Source organism: Vigna unguiculata, chromosome 3, assembly GCF_037176805.1.
Source record: "Vigna unguiculata cultivar grain cowpea cultivar isolate G323 ecotype 2 chromosome 3, ASM3717680v1, whole genome shotgun sequence".
Taxonomy (NCBI): Eukaryota; Viridiplantae; Streptophyta; class Magnoliopsida; order Fabales; family Fabaceae; genus Vigna; species Vigna unguiculata.
The window spans coordinates 37650248-37675568 of record NC_140794.1 but is presented as its reverse complement, the minus strand read 5'-3'; the positions used below and the strand labels follow the sequence as shown (position 1 = coordinate 37675568).

The 25321-nt window shown below is 35.2% G+C and overlaps 1 protein-coding gene, 1 long non-coding RNA gene and 1 pseudogene across 2 annotated transcripts; 2 read left to right on the top strand and 1 right to left on the bottom strand.

Moving 5' to 3' along the window:
- Positions 1-279: 279 nt before the first annotated feature.
- LOC146887812 (uncharacterized) lies at positions 280-1180 on the top strand. Its single transcript, XR_014993380.1, has 2 exons — positions 280-374; positions 968-1180. It is a non-coding gene; the product is annotated as an uncharacterized LOC146887812 (long non-coding RNA).
- A 1420-nt stretch (positions 1181-2600) lies between these two features.
- Positions 2601-4770, top strand: LOC146887811 (uncharacterized; annotated as a pseudogene).
- Positions 4771-22277: 17507 nt separating this feature from the next.
- On the bottom strand, positions 22278-22985 carry LOC146887810 (uncharacterized). Its single transcript, XM_085670410.1, has one exon. The coding sequence runs from the start codon at positions 22983-22985 to the stop codon at positions 22278-22280; it is 708 nt and encodes a 235-aa protein (XP_085526536.1).
- Between the last annotated feature and the right edge of the window lie 2336 nt (positions 22986-25321).

The following is a 25321-nucleotide window of genomic DNA, read 5'->3' as shown; positions in this document are numbered from 1 at the left end:
ATCAGAACTATTGTTTTGAATTACAGAAAAAACTTCAACTTCTATCTTAGGATCATATAACTTGAAGAAAAGTAATATATCATCCTTTGTCTTGTCAGGTGGTGCAATAGGACGTAAATCCTAAATATTGATGCAGTTTGTCAGAATGACAGAATTTAAATATTCATGTTTATGCAATCAAAGTGGAATACAACTTTCATAAATACAAATATTACTAGCCCAAGCTCCACTTCCAAAAACAATTTTAACTCTGCATTGTGAACCTTGTTTGATACCTCTCCCAATTTCCAAAGAGACTACATCTTCGAAAATGATTATGCCTGCTACCCCAGCTAGTATTGCAGGAAAGTTTGTTGGTCCTGTAATTTCTTCAGGTATGACCACAGCACTGGAGCTTAGGAACTCTTTCACTGTTCATTCTAAGGAAAATATAATGATAGAAGTGATTAAGCGGTTTAGATTAAAATATAATGTTAGATTATTGAGTAATGATACGTATTTTAAGGAATCAATTAACCATATCTACATATATGGTGAAATAATGGTTCCTAAGGCTACGTAAGTTTCCTTTCATTTGCTTCGATATAAACAATAACAGCTTAAATTGATTACTCTTTACTAACCAACTTTTGCATTTTTGTATTAGGTTTTTTCTGATAATGGAATTTGGAGAAGAATCTTTAGAATGATTATAAAAATTATGTGACTTAGTTCACTTGCACGCACATCATTCTACCAAAAACTTTTTCAAGAAATTTTTTCTCTACTCTATCCAATCAAAATCTGGCATCACAATTTTTTCGGTTTGTACATTGTATCGGTGTGAGTTAATCATTGATACCAAATAATCATGATTTTTGTGCAGGTCAATGATCTAGTAATAAACTATTTTAGTCTATGCATGTTGATTTCATGATTTGAGGTTGACGTCCTTCTTGCAGCTAATATTTATCCTTTATAATTTTAGCAAACCGGTGATGCAAATGAGTCTGAGTCTTCTATGGGTACAAGAGGATCATCTGGTGGTAGCAATATTTAGGGTGTTGATGATGTTTTTTAGGATGAAACTATTTTAGTGTATTATGAACTTTGAGTAAGTATGGATTAAGTTGTAATTGTTTCAATTTAAATTGCTTTTATGTTAATATGTTGATTTTGAGAATCAAAAGTTCTAATGATATATATTTGAGCACTTTAGTTGAAGTATTTGATTGAAGTTTACAAAAAATATTGTTGATGTAAAAATATAAGTACCTCAAATTCTAATTACAAACAAAATATTGTTTTTTATGAGATTTGAATAACGCAATAATAAATCCACAAATTAAATAATACAAACGAAACAGGTTAAAACTTTTACCGTACAATTTTCAAATTGAGGAGGGTATTAACCCCCACAAAAAAAAAAATAGGAATTTTGGAATCAAATAGGTTTATGGAAATAAAGGAGGTTTTAAACCTCCACAAAATAATAGTCATGAATAGAAGAGGTTATAACCCTCCATTAAAAAACTTCCACAATATAAACCTGGTACCAGGGGTTGTAGAAAACCTCCACAAATAACTTGTGGGGAACCTATCTGTGGAGGTTTGAAAAACCTCTGCAAATTATTTTGTGGAGGGTAAAAACCTCCGCTAAACGAAATTAAAACCTCCGCAATTTAGCTTTTTTTTTGTAGTGAATCTTCCGTGTCATTTTCTTTGCACATCAAAATCCCTCTATTTTTATAGTTGCTAGTTTTAATTGCATTTTTAAGAATCAAATATTTGAGATCAATTCCGTATTCGTTATGAGACGACTCAGGGTTATCTTAACCCTAACTATTTTGTTCACTACTAACTGGCAATACTGAAGTTGCTAAAGTAGTGGTAATTTGATCGCCTAACGACAGCGATATCAAATTTGGCGCCGTTGCCGGGGAGTACGGTTAGTATTTCTTTTATTTTGATTCTGTTTTTATTTATTTTATTTTATTTTATTTATTTTATTTTATTTTATTTTTATTTTTTATTTATTTTACGCATATACGTTTGATATAGTTTGTTATTTTGTAGTATCTAGTTTTCTGTTAATATATTCCAAGCAAAGTTCTATTTTTGTTTTGATTAAGAATTTCTTTTAAGAAATTTTTGAGACTAGTTTGGAAAACTCTGTCTAGGAAAGACTTGGTATTTAAGTTGGCTTTAGGAAGTGGAGAACTCAGGAAGAAGTATATGACCATTTGCTTTGTAAACCCTTTCCTCGAGGTTACACATTTTGGTGTCGTCACGGGGAGTCAATATCGGGGGAGCCTATAATGGTAAATGGAGATGGCATGAGAAATACGAAATATGAAGATCCAATGCAAATAATGATAAATGATGCATTTCGATTGTCCAACACGTACACCAATGAAGAGTCATTTACACCATCATTTGAACATATAGATGATGTTGAAGGAGGTGTATTAGAACCACAACATGGAGGAAATATTATGGCTCAAGAGTTATTTGATTTACTTAAAGATGGGGAGCAACCACTCTACGATGCATGCACAAAGTTTTCAAAATTGTCTTTCTTGGTGAAATTGTATCACATTAAAGTTTTGTGTCAAATTAGCAACAAAGCAATGGACATGATCCTTGAGTTGTTGCACGATGCCTTTAAACATGCAAACATTCCTTCATCTAATTACGATGCGAAGAAGCTCCTCAACAAGCTTGGTCTTCATTATACTATGATTCATGCTTGTCCTAACGATTGTATGTTATATTGGGGAGAGGATGAAGGTAAAGAGGAATGTAAAACATGTAAGAGATCTAGATGGAAGCAAAAGGGTCATGAAACTACTAGTAAACACAATTTGATTAATGAGAAGCAACAAAAAAAATTGCCAGCAAAAGTTTTACGGTACTTTCCATTAATCCCACGGTTGAAAAGGATGTTTATGTCTTTAAAGATATCTAAGAGTATGGTTTGGCACACTGAGCATAATAACAATGATGGGTTGATGAGGCACCCGAGAGATTCAAAGGCTTGGAAGACTTTTGATCTAAAATATCCTGATTTTGCTTCGGATCCTCGAAATGTACGATTGGCTTTAGCAAGTGATGGTTTTAATCCATTTGGATCTTTAAGCAATAGTTATAGTATTTGGCCATTGGTTCTCATTCCATACAACACTCCTCCATGGATGTGTATGAAACAAACAAACTTTATTCTCTCAAGCATAATTCCTGGAAAGCGAATGCCAGGTAATAACATTGAAGTCTACATACAACCACTTATAGCAGAGTAGAAAGAGTTGTGGGAAAAAGGTGTTGAAACATATGATGTCTCAAAGAATGAAGTATTCATGATGCGAGCATGTCTTTTATGGACAATTAGCGACTTTCCCGGTCTTGGAATGCTTTCAGGATGGAATACTTATACCGGCCTAGCTTGTCCATCTTGTAATTTTGATGCAACTTCATTTTGGCTTCCATTTAGTAATAAATGGTGTTTTATGGGTCATCGACGATTTTTGTCTCGAGGGCATAAATTTCGATTGAATCGAGTCCAATTTAATGGAAACATTGAGGATAGAGATCCACCAAAACAATTATCTGGCTCAGAAATTTTGGAGCAAGTCAAGAATATAAACATCATATTTGGGAAGAAACTGAAATCATTAGATAAAAGAAAGAGAAATTGTGGAAAAAACACCATTACATATCAAACACAACAATGGAAGAAGAAAAGCATATTCTTTCAACTTCCATATTGGGAGTTTAATTTGTTGCGACACAACTTGGATGGATGCATATTGAAAAGAATGTATGTGACAATATAATTTTCACATTGGTAAATGACAAAGACAAAAGAAAAGATCATGTTGAGGCTCGAAAAGACTTGCAAGCAATGGGTATAAGAAGAGAACTTTGGCCACCAAATGATGGGAAAAAGTTTCTTGCAGCTTTGTTTACGCTACAAAAAGAAGAGATAGACATTTTGTTGTACACATTGAAAAATATTAAGGTGCCAGATGGATATTCAAGCAACATTTCTAGATGTGTTGATATAGATCAAAGAAAGATTTTTGGGTTGAAAAGCCATGATTGTCACATTTTAATGGAGCAGTTGTTGTCGTTGTCCATTAGAAATGTGTTGCCTGTCCAAGTTGCAACTATATTGGTTGATTTATGCAGATTTTTTAAGTTATTATGTTCTAAAGTGCTAAGCCATGATGAACTAGACAAGCTTAAGGAAGAAATTATTCTTATAATGTGTCATTTGGAAATGTTATTTCCTCCATCATTCTTCACAATTATGGTTCATCTAATGGTGCATCTAGTTGATGAAGCTAAATTTGGAGGGCCGGTACATTATAGATGGATGTATCCGATAGAAAGGTATTACGACTTATAAACTTTAACGTGTTCAAATCTTTATTTTGATTTTTTTTTTGAAGTTTCTAAATGTAATAAATTATTCCAAGTTGTAGATTTTTGGGGAAATTAAAGTCTTATGTGCATAATAGAGCACAACCTGAAGGCTCAATAGCTGAAGGTTGGCTTTCTGAAGAGATGCTAACTTTCTGCTCAAGGTACTTGGATAATGAAATCGAGACAAGATTCAATCGAGGAGGTCGTGTCGATGATGTTCCATTTGAGTCTTCATCAACTCTATTTCCTAATATAGGCAAACCTATTGGAGGTTCATCTTATTTCACTTTGACACCAGTTGAATTGCTTCAAGCACATTGACATGTGTTAATTAATTGTAAAGAAGTACAACACTTCATCGAGTAAGTCTTCCTTAAACAACTTATATATATACACACACATTATAATGTAAGTAATATTTATACATATTACTAACATAATTCTATATATAGGGAATTTAGAATTATTATGAAAAGGAGGTTAAGAAATCGAACAAGGTTATCAAGTGTGATAGAAAAAGAAGTTCATCGAGGCATTGTTGAGTGGTTTCGATGTCACGTGAGTTAAGAAATATCATTTTTGTTATTTTTAAATAGTTAATATGAATTCCTAATGATTTTTGTTTTTGTTTTTCAAATAGATAATGAACAATAACCCTGAAGCTTACTCTGATAAGATTCGTGCCCTTGCACAAGGTCCCCTTCAACAAGCCAAAAGGTTTACTGCATATAATGTTAATGGGTATAAATTTCGAACACTACAACGTGAGCAAGGGATGAAAACTCAAAATAGTGGTGTGTTTAGTAGCTTTGGAACTAAAAGTTATGCAAGTACAAGTGATAATAGGCCAATAGAAGGCTTAGTGCCATATTATGGGAAGCTAGTTGACATTATTGAATTAAATTACTATGGTCGATTCATGGTGCATTTATTCAAATGCCAATGGAGTAATACTACAAATTCTAGATATATTAGAAAAGATGCATTGGGGTTCACATCAATCACTTTTTCTCATTTGAAACATACGGGTGAAAGGGAGGATGATGAACCATACATTCAAGCTTCTCAAGCTCAACTTGTGTATTATGTGGAAGACAAGAAAGATGAAGGATGGTGTACACCAGTTCACTTAAAGCCTAGAGACTTATTTGACATGGGTGGAGATGCTACAATGACAACTTATGAAAGCGAGTCTTTGCAGCCACAGTTAGCCTCATTTTGTTCAGATGACAATTTTGAAACTCATTTGTCTAGGCCCGGTGTAAATGTAGAATTTGATTAGGTGGCTAGTCTTGAATAAAAGTCTTAATAATTTCATTTTCTGCTTGTCTTTGATTAAATTTTACTATCCATATTTTTAAACTCAAATGCTTTTGGATGGATATTCATAAACATATTATTTTGTAAGTCAAGTTTGGCAATGATGAAAAGAAGAATGAGAAGGTATATTTTCTAATATACTTGTGCAGCTGCAGGTTCATCAAGACTGAGAAGACAAATTTCATGTTATGTTTCTATGGTACTTTTAATGAGTTATCTTTTATGGTAAATAGGTATATTCTACTTTCTTTATATGGAGACACCTCAAAATTCTCATGATTCAGCCAATGATGAGTTATTTCTACATGATCATCATGATGAACTATCATCCCGTCCGCATAGAAATAAATCAAAAAGAAAATATTGGATGGTTCAAGTGAGAAGTAAGTCAAATAATGTGCATTTGTTAATCTAAATATTTGTTTATGCATTACTTGAAAGGTTTGATAACAATTTATTAACAATTCTTTTCTTTTTTATAGCTAATGAAGGAGAGATAAAAGAACGAGGTTTAATGGTTAAAGAAATTTATGACCTTCCATTGGGAGATAAAGTTGTGATACCTTTTGATGGAAACCAACCAAGTGCCACAAATGTAGATGGTCTTTTAGGAGGATTTTTAGGTCGATTGGCAGCAGATTCTAAAATGTTTCCCATATGTTTTGAGAATTGGCATTTGATGCTTAACAACTACAAAAATCGAGCATGGAATGATGTCATTAAGGTAAAAAGTACATTTTTTATTGTTACTTTTATATATTGTCATAAAGAGTTACTTTTATTGTTACTTACAAATATTAAGTTATTTTAGGCTAAGTTATGGTGGGATCCAATCTACGAAACTGCGGCAAAAGTATATATGATGAAAGACATAGGCAAAAAATGGAAGGAGAATAGGCTAAAATTGTTTTATACTTACTATGATGATAAAAAGAGCCGTGATGAAAATATAAAGAACCCACCATTGTCAATTCCAGAAATTAAGTGGGCAACTTTCATAGACTATAGATTGAAAGAAAACACAAAGGTATTTTTCTTACTCAATATTTATAATTTGGTTGCCTTTTGACTATAAATTTCATTTTTTGTGTATGTGTATTTGCAGAAAATGTGCAAAAGGAATGCTGAAAATAGATCCAAACTCAAGATTAATCACACTGGTGGATCTAAAAAACTCAAAAGAAAAAGAGCAGAGATTGTAAGTATTTAAAAACAAGTCCAGTCTATTGTTTTTTCTTTTCTTTTTTTTGGTAAATTAGATATGCTTAACAAATAGAAATATTATTGTTATAAATAGATGATGGAAACTGGCCAACCAGTGAGCAGAGGGATTAATGAAGAAGCTCGAATTGTTTGTGTAAGGGATTAATTTTTTGTACGTTTGGTTCATTTTTTTGTTATATCTATATCACGTAACTTTAATTACACAGGAGAAGATTATTGAGATAGAGAATCATGGAACTACTTTTGTGGAAATCTCACCCAACGATTCCCTTGGTCAAGTGTTTGGAAAAGAACATCCAGGTCGAGTACGATGTGTGGGAGACAGAGTTTGTCCATCCCAAATTTTTGGATCATCCAACCCACGATATGGTGGCATTCCTACTTCTACTAGTTGTGTTCAAGAACTTAAGATTGAAGTTCAAGAGTTGAAAAATCAAATAGAGACAAAGGATGGGAATATGAAAATAATGGCTACACTTCTTGCTCAACTGCTAAGACATTCATCAATGAAAGTACCTGCTGAACTTCTTGATGTTATAGTAAGTTTTTTTTATCATATCCCATGATTAGCTATAAAAGTTCAATATATTTGTAGAAATAATTGATTATTCTTTTACTTTTGTTATTGCAGCAACAACAAAGTTCTAGTGACCATCCTTCCTCATCAAATGCTAACACCAGTCAACCTTAGAACTACTTTGAAGTTCGTATTCTACTTATTATTCTACTTTTGATGTTTTAACTAGACTATGGTTTAGACCTTATGCTCTATTATAATGTTTTAGATCTTGTGCTTGGTATTAGGAATGAGGGAATGATGATGATATAATAACTATGTTGTTGTCATCATTTTGAGTTAGACTTTTGAATTAAACATCTCAGGTGATATAGTGACTATGATGATATAGTGACTATCTTTGGTGTTATGGTAACATCTCAGGCACTAAACACTAAACATTGATTAAAAGAGTATATTAATACTATATATATGAATTGTTGAGTAAGTTGAGCATCATATGTTGCTTCTTTTGATGCATTTTATTTTTCTCAGGTAAATTTTTTTAGTATATTTGGAAAATTTAGTAAATTACATTGTCTATTCAATATTCCATGTGTAAGAGATATTCATCTAGCTTTTATTCTCTGCAATTTTTTTCCAGTAAGATCTTTAGAAGGGTAGTAAGACAAAAAGTGTCATACCCAAAACCCATTATACCCTACATGAGACAGGAGGTTTATGATTACAAGAAGTTTATGATTAAAAGGATTAATGAATTAAATTTTTTTACTGAAATATTCATATATTCTTTTCTATAAAAACTTCAAATACTAGATTATTCTCCCTTTATAATTTGTAAGGTAGCAATAGTTACTGAACCATACTTTCCCTCATTTATCTAATTCATGAAATTAGTCTTAATATTTATTTGGAATAAAATTATAACTAATGTATTACAAAAGAAATAAATGTCAGTTGCTTTAAAAATTCATAGAAAAACTTAAATTACACCTAAAGTGAAATGGATGAAATAGTACATTCATAAAAGTCTAAAAACTTTAACACATGTACTGTTTTCGGATCAGCAAAAAGGTTATTAGGCACTTCATCAAATAAAAAAAATTGATTTCTAAAATGAATAAATAACAGTGCTACCTCTGTCATTAAATTTATGTTGGTATGAATACATTTTCTTATCAATCCTTAAAGAAATTACTAATTAATATCTTAAATATATAAAAATGGTTCTAATCTTTCTTGACAAAGTGGTAAAAAGATGTTAGAGTTATTTTTCACTAAGTTTATTTTTATCTTTTATAAAAGGATTTATCTTGAAATTATGTTTAGTGAAAAAATATTTAATGCTATCTGTATTTATCATAATTTTAGTAGAAAAAGTTATACATTTAACTTTCCAAAAGGTAGTTTTATGATAAATTGCAAAGTTGTGTCATTGTTATTGTTTTTGTTTGACTAATTTGATTATATGTTTAATGACAGGATCTTTGTAACTTACTTGTAATAAAACTTGTAATTTACTTCCTATTCAACAAAATCATTACATGCGTGCTAATTTCTCCTCTCCTGTTTACTTTTTCATAAAAAAAAACAGAGATAAGTTCCAAATCTTACGCAAATAATAAACAATCGACTTTTCCAATTTTTTCTCTCGTATATCTCCATATACGAGTATCTGATTCTGCACTATGAATACAGATTACTATATAAACATTCGTCCAATTATTTAAACAAATTTATATAATTTTATTAAATTAAAAATAAAAATTGTTTATATTCTAGGTTTACCGGCAGTTAGAACTGCCACTAACTTTTTTTAAATTTTAAGGCTTTCTGGCAGTTTCAAACGTCACTAAACTTTAAAATTTCCTGGCAGTTATAACTGCCACCAAACTTTAAAACTTCCTGGCAGTTATAACTGCCATCAAACTTTAAAACTTTCTGGCGGTTATGTCTGTCACTAAAATTTTTTATATTCCTAAACTTACTGATAGTTACAACCGCCACCAATTTTTTAAATTTCTAGGCTTACCGACGGTTGTAAGTGCCGCTAAGTATTTATTTAATTTTTTAAAAATTTGATTTAGAGGCGGTTGAAACCGACTTTAATCATTTTACTGGCGGTTATTCCGGCGGTTACAATAAACTGACGTTATATTGCTTTGTGGCGCTAAATTTTATGGCAGTTAATTAACTGACGGTAAAAAAAATAGTGGCGGTTAGAACCGCCACTAAATAACACATTAAACTGACACAGAAATCCAAAATTTTAGTAGTGTATGTAGTGGATGAACGCATAAGAAATGGTAATGTCATAAAATTTGTGTTAATTTTGACATTCAAGAAAGAAGTAGAAAACATTGAAAAGTAAATTTGTTGAAATTAAAAATGAACAAATTATTGGCGAAATGGGCATTGGCCCCTATGATGACCCTCAGTGAGACAATAAGAAAGTTTTTTTGGTTTATCCGTAATCGATTGATCCATTTCGTTATGGATCCTTGTCGTTGTTGGTCGTCCAGAAGCCTTATGGGTTTGAAATGAAATTAGGACCTGTATATGTTGACCAATAGTCTTCATTTCGCAGTGGGTGGAATTGGACTTGATAAGCCTTATTAATGTAATCAAGCCTGTAAACTAGATCGATAAAATTTGTAAGTGGCATATGAGCAAAAGAACAAACAAATATGATGTGATGACACGGTAGCTGACTAGCTTAGAAGTGACCACAATCACACCACCAATCATTTAATCTGACAGTGAATGAGATTGGTTTTGACCGATATTGATGGGGAGTCGATATCTCTTGCACCTCGAATTCAGAATTATCTCGATCGTACGTTGAACATGACAATATGCAGATTTTTGGTGATTTTGTTGGAGCAAGGCAGTGACGTCTTCTGGATATTGATGACTTGCTCTTAACATAGAGTCTGCCTTCAAGCCACGTTCAACAAACCATGCATTTATGTTTTGAAATGTTATTTTCAATAGTGCACAGATAGGTAATGATCGAGCCCTCTTAAGCACAGAGTTCACGCACTCTGCCAAGTTTGTTGTCATGTGAATATACCTCTGCCCCCCATCATAAGCATAAGACCACTTGTGTAAGCGGATTTTATCAATCCAAGCTACTGCTTGCGGGAATTGGGACCTCATAGCTGAAAGTTTTGCTTGCACTATAGGTTATTTGACTTCGTAAGCTGTGAAAAAGAAATATAAAATTAAATGAAATAATATTTAGTTTGAAGGAAAAATTGTATGTATATGGAATGTAAGGTTAGGAAAATGTAATACCCAAGTTAAGAAAATATTTCTTCAGATCTGGATTTTTGAACTTGTTGTTGAAGTTGGAAGCCAGATGACGTATGCAGTAGACAAAGTGAAGATTGTCTGATTCCCAATCAACTTCTTCCGAGCGTAAGGCTGACAAAATGCACTTGCCTCTATCAGTAATTAGGCATAGATTTGGTTAAGCAGTTACATGCTCTTGTAGTAGTTGAAAAAACCAAATCAACGTTTCTTTTGCCTCACATTCTACTATTGCAAATGTCAAAAGAAATATGTTTCTATTTCCATCCTGAGCAATTGTAATTAGCAAGGTGGCATGATATTTGTCTGTTAAAAATGTTCCATCGACTTGAACAACATGTTTACAATACTTAAAACCTTCAATGCATGGTCCAAATGCTCAGAAGCAACGTTCCATAATGTATGTGAATGTCGCATCCTCACCATCAACATTAACCGGAGGACCAGAAATTTGGAAAATTGTCCCAGGATTAGTGTGTTGGGCGGCTTGTAACCATCTGGGAACTTCATTATAAGATTGGTCTCAATCGCCATACTCCATGGTAATTGCTTTTTCCTTCGCTATCCATGCTCTTCTATATGTTACAATATATCCGTAATGACTTTTTATGTTTACGACCAAGCTTTTGATGCGAATACTTGGGTTCGTCAGTACCAAATGAAAAACAATATTTGAGTCAAATCCAAATTGTAGTGATCCTATGAAATTAATGTAGAGAAACATGTATGTCGACTGTCAATGGACTTGATTTTCCAATGATTTTTTATTTTACTGTAACTAGTCCTCAAACGCCATTGATATCCATTGTTGTAATAGATGTATCGTGCAACGTAAAGGTGGGGTTTCGATTCTAAATCATTGAAGTTGTATCCATTGGTGATGTGATAATGTTTTATTGCAAACACTGTTGCCTCTTTTGAATCGAAATGCATTCGTTCCCGCAGTTCGACTTTCCCATATGGATTGTAATCCATGATAGGGACCGGAACAATTTCTTGATCGTCTGGATTGTCTTCATAAAAATAAATAGAAGTAAACTCGTCCATGATGTCTGGAATGATAGGTTTATCTTTGATTGGATTAGACGAAGAAGATCCTCCATAATGCCATGAACTCATTATGTTAACGTTGGTATGGAAATGGGTTGTAAGAGATTTGAGATGCGAAGTGAGCGGTGTATATAGAGAAAATTTGGTATAAGAACAAATGGTGGTGTGTTTCAATATATAAGCACTTAAAAGCAGGTTCACATAGCATTTATAACAAAGAAATATGAGGATCCAGAACCAAAATAGATGGATGGAGGATGTACAACGAAAAAATAAAAAAAAAATAAAAAACTATGAAAATGTGCATCCCTATGACGTTTTCTCCTAAAAACGTAGGGCCTCACACGTTTTCAAATAGAAAACATGCCCTCATTGATGTTTTCTCACAAAAAACATGACCCCGCTCACATTTTCTTTTTTAAAACGTGCCCCACCCCTACGTTTTCCATACGCACCCTTACAACTCCCTTCCTCTTTCACATTTTTTTACGTAGTTCATTATAGCTAAAAAAAACATTTTAGCAAACATGTCAATCTTGCGTCATCAAGACAACCACATCACGAAGCAGATTTAGGAAGGAAACGAGAGAGTGCTCCGGCCAAGACGCCATGCAATCTGGATTTTGAAACATACTAATATGATTGACCCTAGGATCAGAATGTTAATTGATCAAACTGGTTTTGGCCACGTTTGGAAAGTGGATAATATGGAGATTAACCACCTCATGATAGCAGCACTTTGCGAAAGGTGGAGGATTGAAACTCACACCTTCCACATGCCACTAGGCAAAACAACTGTCAGCTTGGAGGATGTTTCACTCCAATTTGAGGTGCCAATAGATAGCGAATTCGTCACCGGTTCTAGTTCTGGGAACCTGATGGAACTATGCCAAGAATTATTGGGGGACATTCCACCCAAAAATTTGTTCATAAGGAACCGGATAAAGTTGTTGTAGCTAAATACAGATTCCGGGAATTACCTGCTGACGCCAACCTAGGAACAATTGGACAATATGCACGCGCTCACATCCTCATACTAATTGATAGTATGTTGATGCCAGATACATCAACTAATCTCGTGCATTTTATGTATTTGTCATTGTTAAGAGACTTGGCTCATCTTTCAAACTTTAGTTGGGGATTAACAATGTTGGCATGTTTGTATCGTGCACTAGATCACAGTACTAAGTTCGAACAAGACAACATTGATGGATGCATGTTACTATTGCAGTGTTGGGCGTGGGAGAGATTCACATGTATCTCTCCAGAAATACAACCAGTCACGGATGACGAGATTGTAGAGTGGTGTCGACAAACACGTTTCATCTTCCATGACCAAACAACTGTGGTCGAGTTCCGAAAAAAAATTTGATAAAATTCAGCCAAAACAGGTTCATTGTCATGAGTGCTCCACTAATTTTTTGTACAAATTCGCTTTGTTTTTCCTGATGTTTAATATTAACCTTAATTTTTGCAGTTCTTATGGACATCATATCGACAACCCTTGGTTAGTCGCTTGATCATCATATATGTTTCTCCCATAAGTAGGGTTTTGGTTCCTTTGATTTGTTTTGCAACTATGAAATTTCACTAAGTAGACCGGGTCGTCAGACAATTTAGTTGGCGACGGAGCATCCCAGCCGACCCGATTAACCTGGATGAGGTTCACATAATTGATCTTCGAGAAAGGGGGGACATTAATTGGAGGCAATATCATCATCGGTATATAATACTATGGAATAATCGTCATAATTTCGTTGTTCAAGGTGAATCTTTCAGGAAGAGTGGCCATCTACGTAATAACTCTCCGTACATGCAATGGTACATCAATCATATCATCTGTTACATTTCGCCTGTTGCTCAATCATCCGATGATGAAATGAGAATTTTTTATTTTTGATATTTCATAAATTTTAATTTCTATTATTATTGAATTTCAAACAAGTCAATTAATTGTTGTTCTTGTATCAGTATGACATGCCTGAACAATATCACGATCCACCTTCACATAAGCAGCTTTGTACGGATAGACCATTTTCTGGCCTCCTTCACTCATAAAATCAGACTCCAAGTTATGGAAATTGGGATCAAAGAATGCAACCTCCATCATCTTCTCATCAGGTCCCCACTTCGTACAGTTTTTTTCCCACCGTAGTCTACCTTTGGAGCGGGTCCATCCCAATTTTATGGTGGTTCATCTAGTCCACAGTGTTCCAGCTATAGGGGTGGTCTATCACAAATGTTTGGAACATCATCAATGACTCCACCATCCGCATACCGAGGGCCTTCATCTTCACAACAATATTACAGACCAGAAATTATATTTCATGTTTCGGATGAAGGTTCTCAATCTGTAGAAGTGGAAGAAACTGACGACGAAAGTGAGTCACCCCCTCCTCCCACACAACTTGAGTGACGACCGTGACGACCCACATAGAGGCCACCATGCGTAACAAACGTCCATCGTTGAAGAATGTTATTGTATAATAAAATTATCTCAATGTGGGACCTTCTTGTACTTTGATTTTATACTATTTAAATTTGACCACTTCATATGTACGTTTGCAAAGCAATCAATAACTTTTTTTTTCTTTTCACTCAATAATGGTACCATTATGGTTATAAATAACACCCCCCAACACTCTATCAATTGCAAATATTCAAGTCTTCAACATCACCATTCCTTGTCATCTCCTTATACCTTTTCTTTCTTAATTCATAACCCAAACATGAATAATTTCTACACTAAAATGTTTGGCATCACCGAATCTCAAGATTTCACCAATTCTTACATAGCGGCCTTATTTACAAACGGAGAAATGAAACTCTGTGAGGATGGAGTCAAGTTCATATGTGAGAGTCCTAAAATATTTTGCATTCCATATGACTGCACATACAACATGCTGAAACAATAAGTTTGTGCAACCATTCCATGCCCCTCAAAATCATCCATACATAACATCTACTTCAGACGACCCACCATCACTTTTGAAGGACATATTACGTATGACGCATTTGAATTGAAAACGGATCAAGATGTTTTTCAAATGTTGTAATGTAAGTCTTCTTTCCCTTTGAACATAATAATTGAGTTGCATGTCACGTTTACAAGATCAGCTAAAGAAATTTCGCATGTCACATTTACAAGATCAGCTGAAGAAATTCGTTCTCTTTTAACTACTGATGAGTGCGTATTTTTGCCCTCATTTAATGTTTAATTCTGGATTTTTTATTAAAATTTGTTCTTAAAAGATTGATTTAATTGAGATTTCTTATAATTGGGTTTATTGAGCATGAGATACAAAAGGATGTTAAAAATAGTTTTTTAGTTACATAAATGTTCTTTGGATATTTTGAGGTGTGTTAGTGCAGCTGCAACTAAGTTGAACTCATGGAGGTGTGGAAATAAATTGCTTAAAGCTTCATGACACCTTAAAGATAAATCCAAGAATAAGAAATTATCAAAATCACAAAAATTCAAGACAAGCATTGCATGAAGACGGCAAGAAAAGCTTGAAAAAGTGAAGAAGTTTGGCTAAATCAAGAAGAGAGCAACAAAAGATTGGACCTTGCGGTTTTCTTTATCTTTATGATAGAAGATAATTTGGAAAAAAATATATCTTTAGATATTTTATTTGATATTTTAAAATAATTATCTTATTTAATTATATCATATAATATTAAAAGATAATAACTACCCAATCCTTTTAATATGACAAGATCTTCTTGAATCTTTTTAGATCCACAACAAACAAATATATCTTGAAGATATTGGATTATTTAGAAGATAATTTGAGGAGATTGCAAATGGTTGATTTGAAAAATTAATACAAATATTAATTGGTGATAATTTATCATATATCTTTAATTAATTAATTAATTTTATTATATTAGATATTGATATTATCAACCAACTATATTTGTCAAATAATTTATATCTATCCAAATATTTTTAAATATTTATCCTTATTTTTTTTCTTCTGTTTATATAAAATAATAATATAATATTTATTTAAATGAATTTAAAAATTATATATTTAATAATTAAAAACACTAATAATAATATTATAAATAATTATAAATTTTTAAAAGATTAAAAATTTATTTAATAAAATTATGTAGTACAATAACATTTTTTATAATTAAAGAAAATACTTATAATAATAACAATATTATTCATAATAATAATAATAATAATAATAATAATAATAATAATAATAATAATGTTTATGTTAAAATTATTAATATAAATATTAATATTGAGACTATTAACAACAATAATTTATAATTCTATATAAAAAAATACATATTTTTGGTGTCCTCTTTTAATTTTTTAAATTTATCTTCTTACTATTATTTTTAAATTTAAATAATTATTCTTATGAAAAAGGTACTTTTCAGTTTTATCATTTTACTAATTTTCGTAATTAATTTTTTGTTTTAAATAATTATTTCGATGTTGAGATAAATCAATAATAAAACAAATAAAAAGTGTAAGTAATTGAGATATGTTTCCGTAATAAACAAAAACAAAATATGTGTCTAACTATTATAATAATAATAATAATTATTATTATTATTATTATTATATCACTATAATAATATCATGTAATAATATATTAATAATAGTACCATTATAGTAATATAATTATTATTATTATTATAAATGGAATATAATTATCATTATAAAAAAATTATTTTTTGGTTCTTTTAATTTACCAATTTTAGTAACTACTTTTTGCGTTCAAAAATAAAAAAAAAACAAAAGAAATAAAAAATACACGTAATTAAGATAATGATCCCATATTAAAGAAAAGTAAGATTTGTATCTCACAACAACAACAATAATAACAATAATAATAATAATAATAATAATAATAATAATAATAATAATAATAATAATAATAATAATAATAATGATATAACAATATCCCGTGATAACAAAACAATAATAATAATAATACAACAATAACATATATGTAAAGATATACACATCTTTAGTGTCCTTTTTGTTTTATATTTTTATTCTATTAATTATTATTTTTTAAATTTAAATAATTTTTTATAATAAACAAATTCTTATCAATTTTATTATTTTAGTATCTTTGTAACTACTTATTTGAATTCAAATAATACTCAGATTTAAACATAAAAAGACAACACAATAAATAAAAAATTGCAAGCAATTAAGATACGCTCTCATAATAAACAAAAGTAAAATGTGTGTTTAATAATAACAACAATAATAATAACAATAGTAATAATAATAAAAATATCACTATAATAATATCTCGTAGTGATAATAACAACAACAACAATAATAATAATAATAATAATAATAATAATAATAATAATAGTAATAATACTATCACTATAATAATATCTCATAGTGATAAAAATATTAATACCAATAGTAATAATAATAATATCTCGTAATGATAACCACAACAATAATTGCAATAATAATAATAATATCACTATAGTAATATAATAATAATTATTATTATAAATGCAATATAATTATTATAATAAATAAATTATTTTTAGTTCAATTACTTTACTACTTTTAGTAACTACTTTTTTATTTCAAAGATTTAAAGATAAATCAACAATAAAAGTAAGATGCGTGTCTTACTGTACTACTGCTAATAATAATAATAATAATGTCGCTATAATAATATCCCGTGATAAAGTAATAATAATGTACTTGATCGATACTATTTTAGTACGAAACCAGACGATCTCAAGAATCATCTGTGTCGAACCTCCTCCTATTCCTTCCTAGACTCCTCTTGGATCTTCCTGCCGTCTGCACTCCGAGGGCAGGGGTACCTGCAGGCACTCCGACGCTCAAGTCAAATAGTGATTCGATATGAGGTGTAATTGGTAAAGTGGGAAAAACATACCTTTACGTGTTCACTAGGTCTTAATTTATACTAGTCTCTTGATGGACCTGCTATTGTTATTTGCGGGCCGTTTGTATTCGATGATCCACTCTTTCCTTTCTGACTAAGTTTATACGCGTCGGTTCTTTCCTTTTTGACTGAGATTGCAGGTTGCTGCTTTGTCAAAGATCAACTCTTTCCTTTTTGGGATCTGCCCGTCTGTACTTCTCCAAATATCATCTCTTTCCTTTTTGGGGTTTGCTCGTTTGTACTTCTCCATTGGGCCAGGATGTACATGGCCAAAAGGGCCGAGATATACCCGACCATCACTCTTAATGAGCCGTCTGCGTCGTGCTGGAGAAATGTCCCAACAATTAGGCCAAAGCGCGGGAGCTCCCCACACTCGGGCCGGGATGATCCCGACCATTTTTCCCTTATAGGTCCGGGACGTACTCGGCCATACACCAACACCAGCCCCCCTAGGCTCGTAGTGAACAAAGTTCACAAGAGACTATGATGCGCTGGTGGAGCTCCAAAGGTGCATGAAGAGCTCCATGGGCAGCGAAAATGGATGAAGGAATGGAGGCAAGTTGGAAGGCACTTGCAAGCAATGGAAGGTGAAAGAGGTGATAGGATTTCCTAATCTATGCTAGCCTAAGGAAGGTGGCTAGAGGTAGAGAGAGAAAATCTCTAGAAAGTGGTGACTCTCAAAGGCAATAGAGGGAGGAGTGCTCTCAACTCAAGTTGCATCTATTGCTTAAAATTCCAAGAGTGTCTACAAATGAGTGAAATTTTGGCTTTTATATGAAGCCATTTACACATGAGAAAGGAGAGCCATTGGATGGAGTGGGCCTTGATCTTGGCCCTTAGATCAAGCTAGGAGAAGGAGATAAGATCATGCCCCTTGGATCTTGGCTTGAAGAACAAGAAGGATTCTTAGCCTTTAGATGTGATGACCAACTTTAGTCAAACTATGAAGCAAAGGAGCCTCCTTGTCTTGAAAATCTTGGCCATGTATGAAGAGAATTGGGCCGAGCCCAATTTTAACCCATCCTATGTTCCTTTCATGTCTTATGTATTATTGGAAAGCAAAGCCCAAACAATGGCCCAATTTAAATCTACACTACTAGATTTACATGCACTTCTTCAAGTCTTTGTGATCTCTTTGGCCCATGTAAATAATGTGAGAAGCCCATTGATTTTGTGATCATCTAATGGGAGGCCCTTTTGAATCTTTTTCATCATTGATCTTGTAATTGGGCCTTTTAATGGGCTTGGGCTTGGGCTTGGGCTTGAAGGTGCAATTGGACTTGGTGGGGTCACATCATGCGCTGCCTTGGAAATGTTGCCGAGGTGTTCCCAACCACTTGCATTTATAAGACTTGCTTTAATTGTGGGGAAAGAGAAAGTATTAACTCGACTTGTCGTTCAAGGCTGTCTTGTCATAGTGATGAGATGTAGTAGGTGGGGAGTTAAAGGAAATGTGCAGACAGCCGTTGGATAGAGCTAGATCCGGCTAGAGCTAGATCTCACGGTTTATAAGAGGGTTGTCCTTGTAGAGGTGGTCCACTATAAATAGGGGTGGGGTCTTGGTATTGGAAGAAAGGATCCACTTAGGAAGTGAGCCAGACTCCAGCTGAGTGTATCCCGTATGCACTACTTACCCCAAGTATGTCATCCTCCTCTGCTTATTATCTTTCCAGTAGGCATAGTGATTCAGAGGAGGAGTGGACCGTGTCCAATTCACCATCTACTGATATTTCTCAGAGGGGTGATGATGACTCTGTAGGCACTGAGGAGTTCTCAGCCCTACGTCACCCGGGATATGAATGGGTTGATCCCTGGGTGAAACTCCCTCTGCTAGGTTTAGTAAGTCTGCAACCATAGTTGCTTTCCGTAAGGAATATGACATTGTAGCTGATACAGTAGACAAGCGTATTGTTAGTATAGAGTGAGCCAAGAGTGGGGATAGTGTTTGTCGCGGTCGAGAAGGTCATTCACATGATTTTTTTTCTATATGTACTCGACCTTAATTTCTAATTTACATGTTTGTCTCCCTTTTGATGACTTTACAATGAGAGTGCTAAGGGTGTTAAACGTAGCACCCAGTCAACTGCATCCTAACAGTTGGGCGTCCCTTCAGGCATTCCGACTGATCTGTCGAGTGTTTCATTTGAAACCCACCCCGCAAGTTTTCTTGTAGTACTATTGTACGCGTCCTAGAGAGTTGGTCAACTAGTTGTCCCTAGTTGGCCAAAACCATCAGTGCCTGCTTGCGTGTTATACGCAGTCTTTTAAAAGTTTTAAGACTGGATTTTTTAAAGTAGTCATCCGGTTTGCTGAGGCTGAATATTTTTATTTTGACATTGGCGAACCCAAATTCCCTTTCTTATAGACTAAAAATCCCACCCCGTATCGAGTTTGGCCGAGAACATCCCTCACCCAGGAGGACTTGTGTGTGCTATTTTATTTGGACCAATTGCCCAAGAAACTCTCCTCCAAGAAAATTATTGGTGTGTTTAGGTCCTCTATCCACGCGATGATCTTTTCGGTATGTATGTTCGTTTTACTACTCGTAAATATTCATCTGTAATGTTTTGACTAACGCTTATTTTTTATTTGCAGATATCATGGCTGCTGTTGGTCCCTCTAGTAAGGAAGTGTTTCTGGAACTGAGGAGGAAACAACTAGAGGAGGAGAAAAGTAAAGGAGGTGAGAGTTCCCGTCATGTTCCCACAGAAATGCCCTCTCAGAAGAGCGACCTGATGCTCCTGCTGCAGAGAAGAAGAAAAGCAAGCGTAAGGATCGCACTGCAAGGCTGAGTACTCCCCGACCATCTTCTCCAAAGAAGTCTCGAGGCACTTCATTTGTTGATAGTGCGGCTGACTCTTTGGCAGCGTTGTTTGATTTGCAACTTAAAATTAACCAAGGCATAGAGGTTTCCCTATCGCCAGAGGAGGCTGAGATTGTTTCAGCCATGCGTCCTGAGACCGTGCTGTATGCATTGAGTGAATTTCATGCCAGAGCAATGGTGATGGGTCGCCACCTGGATACAGTGCTAAGCCAACTATCAGAGACAAGCAAGCTAACTTTTGAGATAGAGAATTTGCAGAGGCAGTTGGCTGAGACCAATAACAGAAGGCAGGAGGTTTTCCTTCAGTTGGGAAATGTGAAAAATGAGCGATCACAGCTGCTAGCGAAACGTAATGCCTTGACAGTGCATTGTAGGGACTTTGAGAAAAAAGATGAGGAGTCCTAAGCGGCCTTAGAACGTTTAGAGGAGGAGCTGGCAACAACAAAGAAGGAGAACACTGAGAAAGCGGGCCAAATTTATCAACTGGAAGGGTACATGATGACCCAACATGAGAAGGGTTTCTACAAGGCCCTACGCCAGGTTTCTCATTTGTTTAATTTCAACGCGGAGGATGAACGTTTTGACATTGACAAGGATGTGTATGAAGGTTCCTTCATTGCTGTTGAGGACATCCCTGTTGCTTGGCAACAAAAACCTGCTACTTCTCCAAAGGATTCACTTGTGACTTGTATTTTCTGGTTTTATGAATTGTCTCTTGAGCTTTGGTATTCACGCTTTGGACATGTATTAACGCACATTATATGCTTTAATTTTATGTTTTGAACTTACTTGTTTCCTTTAGACTTTCTTGTTTGCAATTGTTGTGTGTGCCTCTTTGTATGTTTCTGGCCAATTTCGTTTGCAGGTGAAGGCAGGTACGAGGTGTACCCGACCACTTCTGGCTGTGATGTGGTCGGCCCTTCTTGACCAGGATGTACTCGGCCACTCTTGGCCAAGATGGTGCCAGCCTTTTGCCTTTCTGTATTGTTGTGTGTTATTTTAATTTTTGTTGGTATGGGGGGATCATCTAGGACGATGAAGCTTCCTTTCCCATTGATATGGATATGGGGGGATCATCTAGTTTGATGAAGCTTCCTTTCCCATAGAGGAGTGCGAAATACTAATTGATTGTTGTGCTTGATTGAAATGTATGCGCGCTTTGGCAATAGATAATGTAATTGTAGGATAATAATAATAATGAAATAATTATGCTTTATTTATTGCTTTGATGCCTCGTTACCAAAATGGAACTTTTTTATGCTCTCGATTGGTTCCACTCTTACCTCGTCTTTTACTCGAGGATCCAAGTCTTCTCCTTCTTCCCTTGGGATTTTCTCGACATTATTCACTATTCATTGGGGAGGAGACCTGGGTCTTTCTCTTAAGTTCTCCGCATAGCATCTGTGCGCAATCGATTGGTCTACATGCACAGTGATTATGTCCCCCGAAGCTGACGAAAACTTCATGGCCAAGTGATATGTGGATACCACTACACCAAGCGTATTCAACGAGGGTCTCCCTAGTAAAATATTATAAGAGGTGTAAGCGTCAATAATAAGGTATTTTATCTTTACCGTTCACGGCATGCCCCTTGTCCCGAACTTGGGTTAATGTAGCCTTTCGTATTCACTCGCTCTCCTGAAAAGCCCACGATCGATTATGAGTACTGTTGGATTTCTTCTTCTGGAATTCTCAACTTTCTGAATGTGCCCTAGTACAGGATGTCCACCGAACTGCCCAGGTCTACCAAGATTTTCCTTACTGCAAAGTCCTCAATTTCTACTGATATCACCATTGGGTCGTCATGCTGGGGGTCGATCGCTTGGAAGTCTTCGTCTCGGAACGTGATAAGTGGCATGTGCCACCTGGGACATACGGATACAACATTAACGCTTTGGATTGCTCGTACATACTTTTTTCTTGCGGACATAATGGCTCCACCTCCTGCAAAGCCTCCTGAAATATAATTGATTACTCCTCTTAGCGGTTGTTCTCTCGTATCCCGCTCATCATTTTTTTCGGGTTTGACCCTTCTTCGGGTGCCTTCTCCTTCCCTCTCCCGGTATCCTGATGCCCTTTGTGGTTGCTCCTCATAGCGCCTCTCTTGTTCTCCCCTGGAAGAGAATCCCCCTCCTTCTCGCTCCATAAATCTTCTCAGGTGTCCCGCCTGTATAAGTTCCTCGATTTTGTCTTTCAAAGTAAAACAATCTTCCGTTGTGTGCCCATAGTTTCGATGGTACTGACAATGCTTAGTGGTATCTGCATTTGGGGGAGTCGAAACCTTTCGAGGGGTTGTTATTAGGTCAGTGTTTAGGGCTTCCTCTAGAATTCTAGCTCTGTTGGACACAAGGGGTGTATATCTGTTGTATTTCGGCTGCCTAAAGTCTTTGAACCTGTTGCTAGGTTGGGGCGTTGGCATCCTTTCCCTATCATGATGCCTTTTTTTCCTGGGCATCTGATCGAGTCGTATTACGAAACTCTTTTAGTTCCTCCATCTGCATGAATTTGGTGGCCCTGGTCCGAAGCTCATCCAGATTGCTCACGAATTTCTTGCACAGACTGTCAACGAAGGGACAAGGCTTCAATCCTGTTATAAGGTGTTGCATGGCGACCTCAGGATTCAGATTTAAGATATTCAAGGATATCTTTCCAAATTGCTCCATAAATTCCCGCAGAGACTCTCTTTTTTCCTGTCGTATATTCACCAATGCAAGAGAAGTGAGATGGTATGGTTTACTGGTGGCAAACTGGATGCCAAAACGGGTGGCCAATGTATCGAAACAATCGATAGAGTTGGGTGGTAATCGTGTGAACCATTTGAGTGCAGGCCCCTTTAGGGATGTTGAGAAAACGCGACAGAGGATTGCATCGTCTGAAGCATACAACCCTACCTGGGTGGTGAAGACGTCCACGTGCTCCTCCGGATCAGTAGTGACATCGTACTAGCTCATAGTCAACCCTTTCTAGCACGCAGGAAGTTCCACCTTCGTGATCCCATCCACGAAGGGGTCGTGTCTGGCTATTTTGGATCTCGCGCTTGTTTGGTTGGTGGTGGTTTGTACTCGGGACTCGTTTCAACCTGTGCTGTCCTCTCCTTCTTCATTATTGTGGGATTCTTCCCTTTGTTGGGGATTCTGCTCAATTTGCATTCGCATCCGCTGGTTCTCCTCTCTCAAGGCGTTTAATTCTTCCTCGTTCTTGCATCTTAATTCCTCCAACTGACGGTTCATCTCTCGTTGTATTTCCGCTGCTACTATATTTTGATTGACTAGTGCTCATCTCGACACCATCCTTCTTGAGAATAGCCTGGCCCCATGGTGGGCGCCTATTGTACCTGATCGATACTATTTTAGTATGGAACCAGACGATCTCAAGAACCCTTCTAGATCTCCCTGCCATGATGAAGGATTATCTTGTTCCTTTTTAAGATTATTGAATATGGTGTGAGTTGATTAAGAAAACCAAGGAAATCCCCACTGGACATTAAGATAGCAAGCTATCTAGATGTGAAGGTTCCTTTCCAAGGTTCTAGAGAGGAGGAGAATGGATTGATGGGGAGTAAGAAATCAAAAGGAAAAACATATAATAGAAACAATATAAACCAAGAAGAGTAAAGAAACATAAAATGAAAAGCAAGGGAAATGGGAGGAATGGAGGATTCACGCCACTACAAGGCTAGGCTAGAAAAAGCCATGGCAACCTTGAAGATGAGTGGTGTATGCCGCCACTTGCCAAGGCAAGATAAGGCTTGAAAGAACTCCACTCCCTAAGGAGGAATGCTCTCACAAAAGGTTGAAACACAAAGTGTATAATTTCTCCAAAATGTTCAACCCTTGTACAAGTGTTAGAGGTCCCCTTAAATAGACAAGTCTAGGGGCCCCTTAGCAAAACAACTAAGTTAAAGGATTACAAAAGAAACCTAGCATGTTCTAGAAAGTAGGTCATCCTAGGGTGCACATGGGTGAATTTTCGTCCAAGCCATCTAGGTGGCAAGTCTTCATGGCCAAGGCTCCCAAAGGAAGGTTCTAGAACATTCTAGAAGACTTGGTGTCCAAGGCATGTGGGCCTCCTCTTTCTAGATGCTTCTAGAAAGTCTTATTCCTTCTCTCTCTTCCTTAGGACGCCAAGTGTCTCCTATGTGGTCCTCCTCCTTTCTTATTCCTACAAAAGCAATTTAAGGATTAGCATGTTGGTTTAAGGTTAAGCTAATCTTTTGAGTCAACAAGTCAACCCAAAGTCAAGGTCAACAAGTCAACTCAAAAATAGTCAACCAAGCCAACTTAAAGGAATTTTAAACTAAAGAAAATAAAAGCAAAGGAAGGGATCAAGGAACTCCCTTTCTTCTAAGCATGTGCCATGGGCCATCATCCTTGGTAGTGATCAATCCTTTATCATTCTCCCCTTGTTGGAGAGAATTTGACCTCAAATTCTTGAAGTCTTTGTTGATGGAGCTTGACTTGAGTTTATGAGAACTTTCTTCATCTTTAATGATTTGATCCCTAGTCTTGGAGATGCCTTCTTTCTTTTTAATGCCACTCTCCTTTTCTTGCTTGTGTTTTTGTTCATCTCTCTTTGTTTGGGAAGAGAATGAAGAGTGGTGTTGCACCTCTTGCTTTGAAAAACTCTTTTTGTAGGCAAGTAACTCCTTGGTGAAAGCTTGCCCCTTTTCTGCACTTCGAGGGCGGGGGTACCTGCAGGCACTCCGATGCTCAAGTCAAATAGTGATTCAATATGAGGTGTAATTGGTAAAGTGGA

Excerpts from the sequence above, each read along its gene's own strand:
- LOC146887810 (XM_085670410.1), bottom strand. The coding sequence starts at position 22,985 with ATGCCAACGCCCCAACCTAGCAACAGGTTCAAAGACTTTAGGCAGCCG.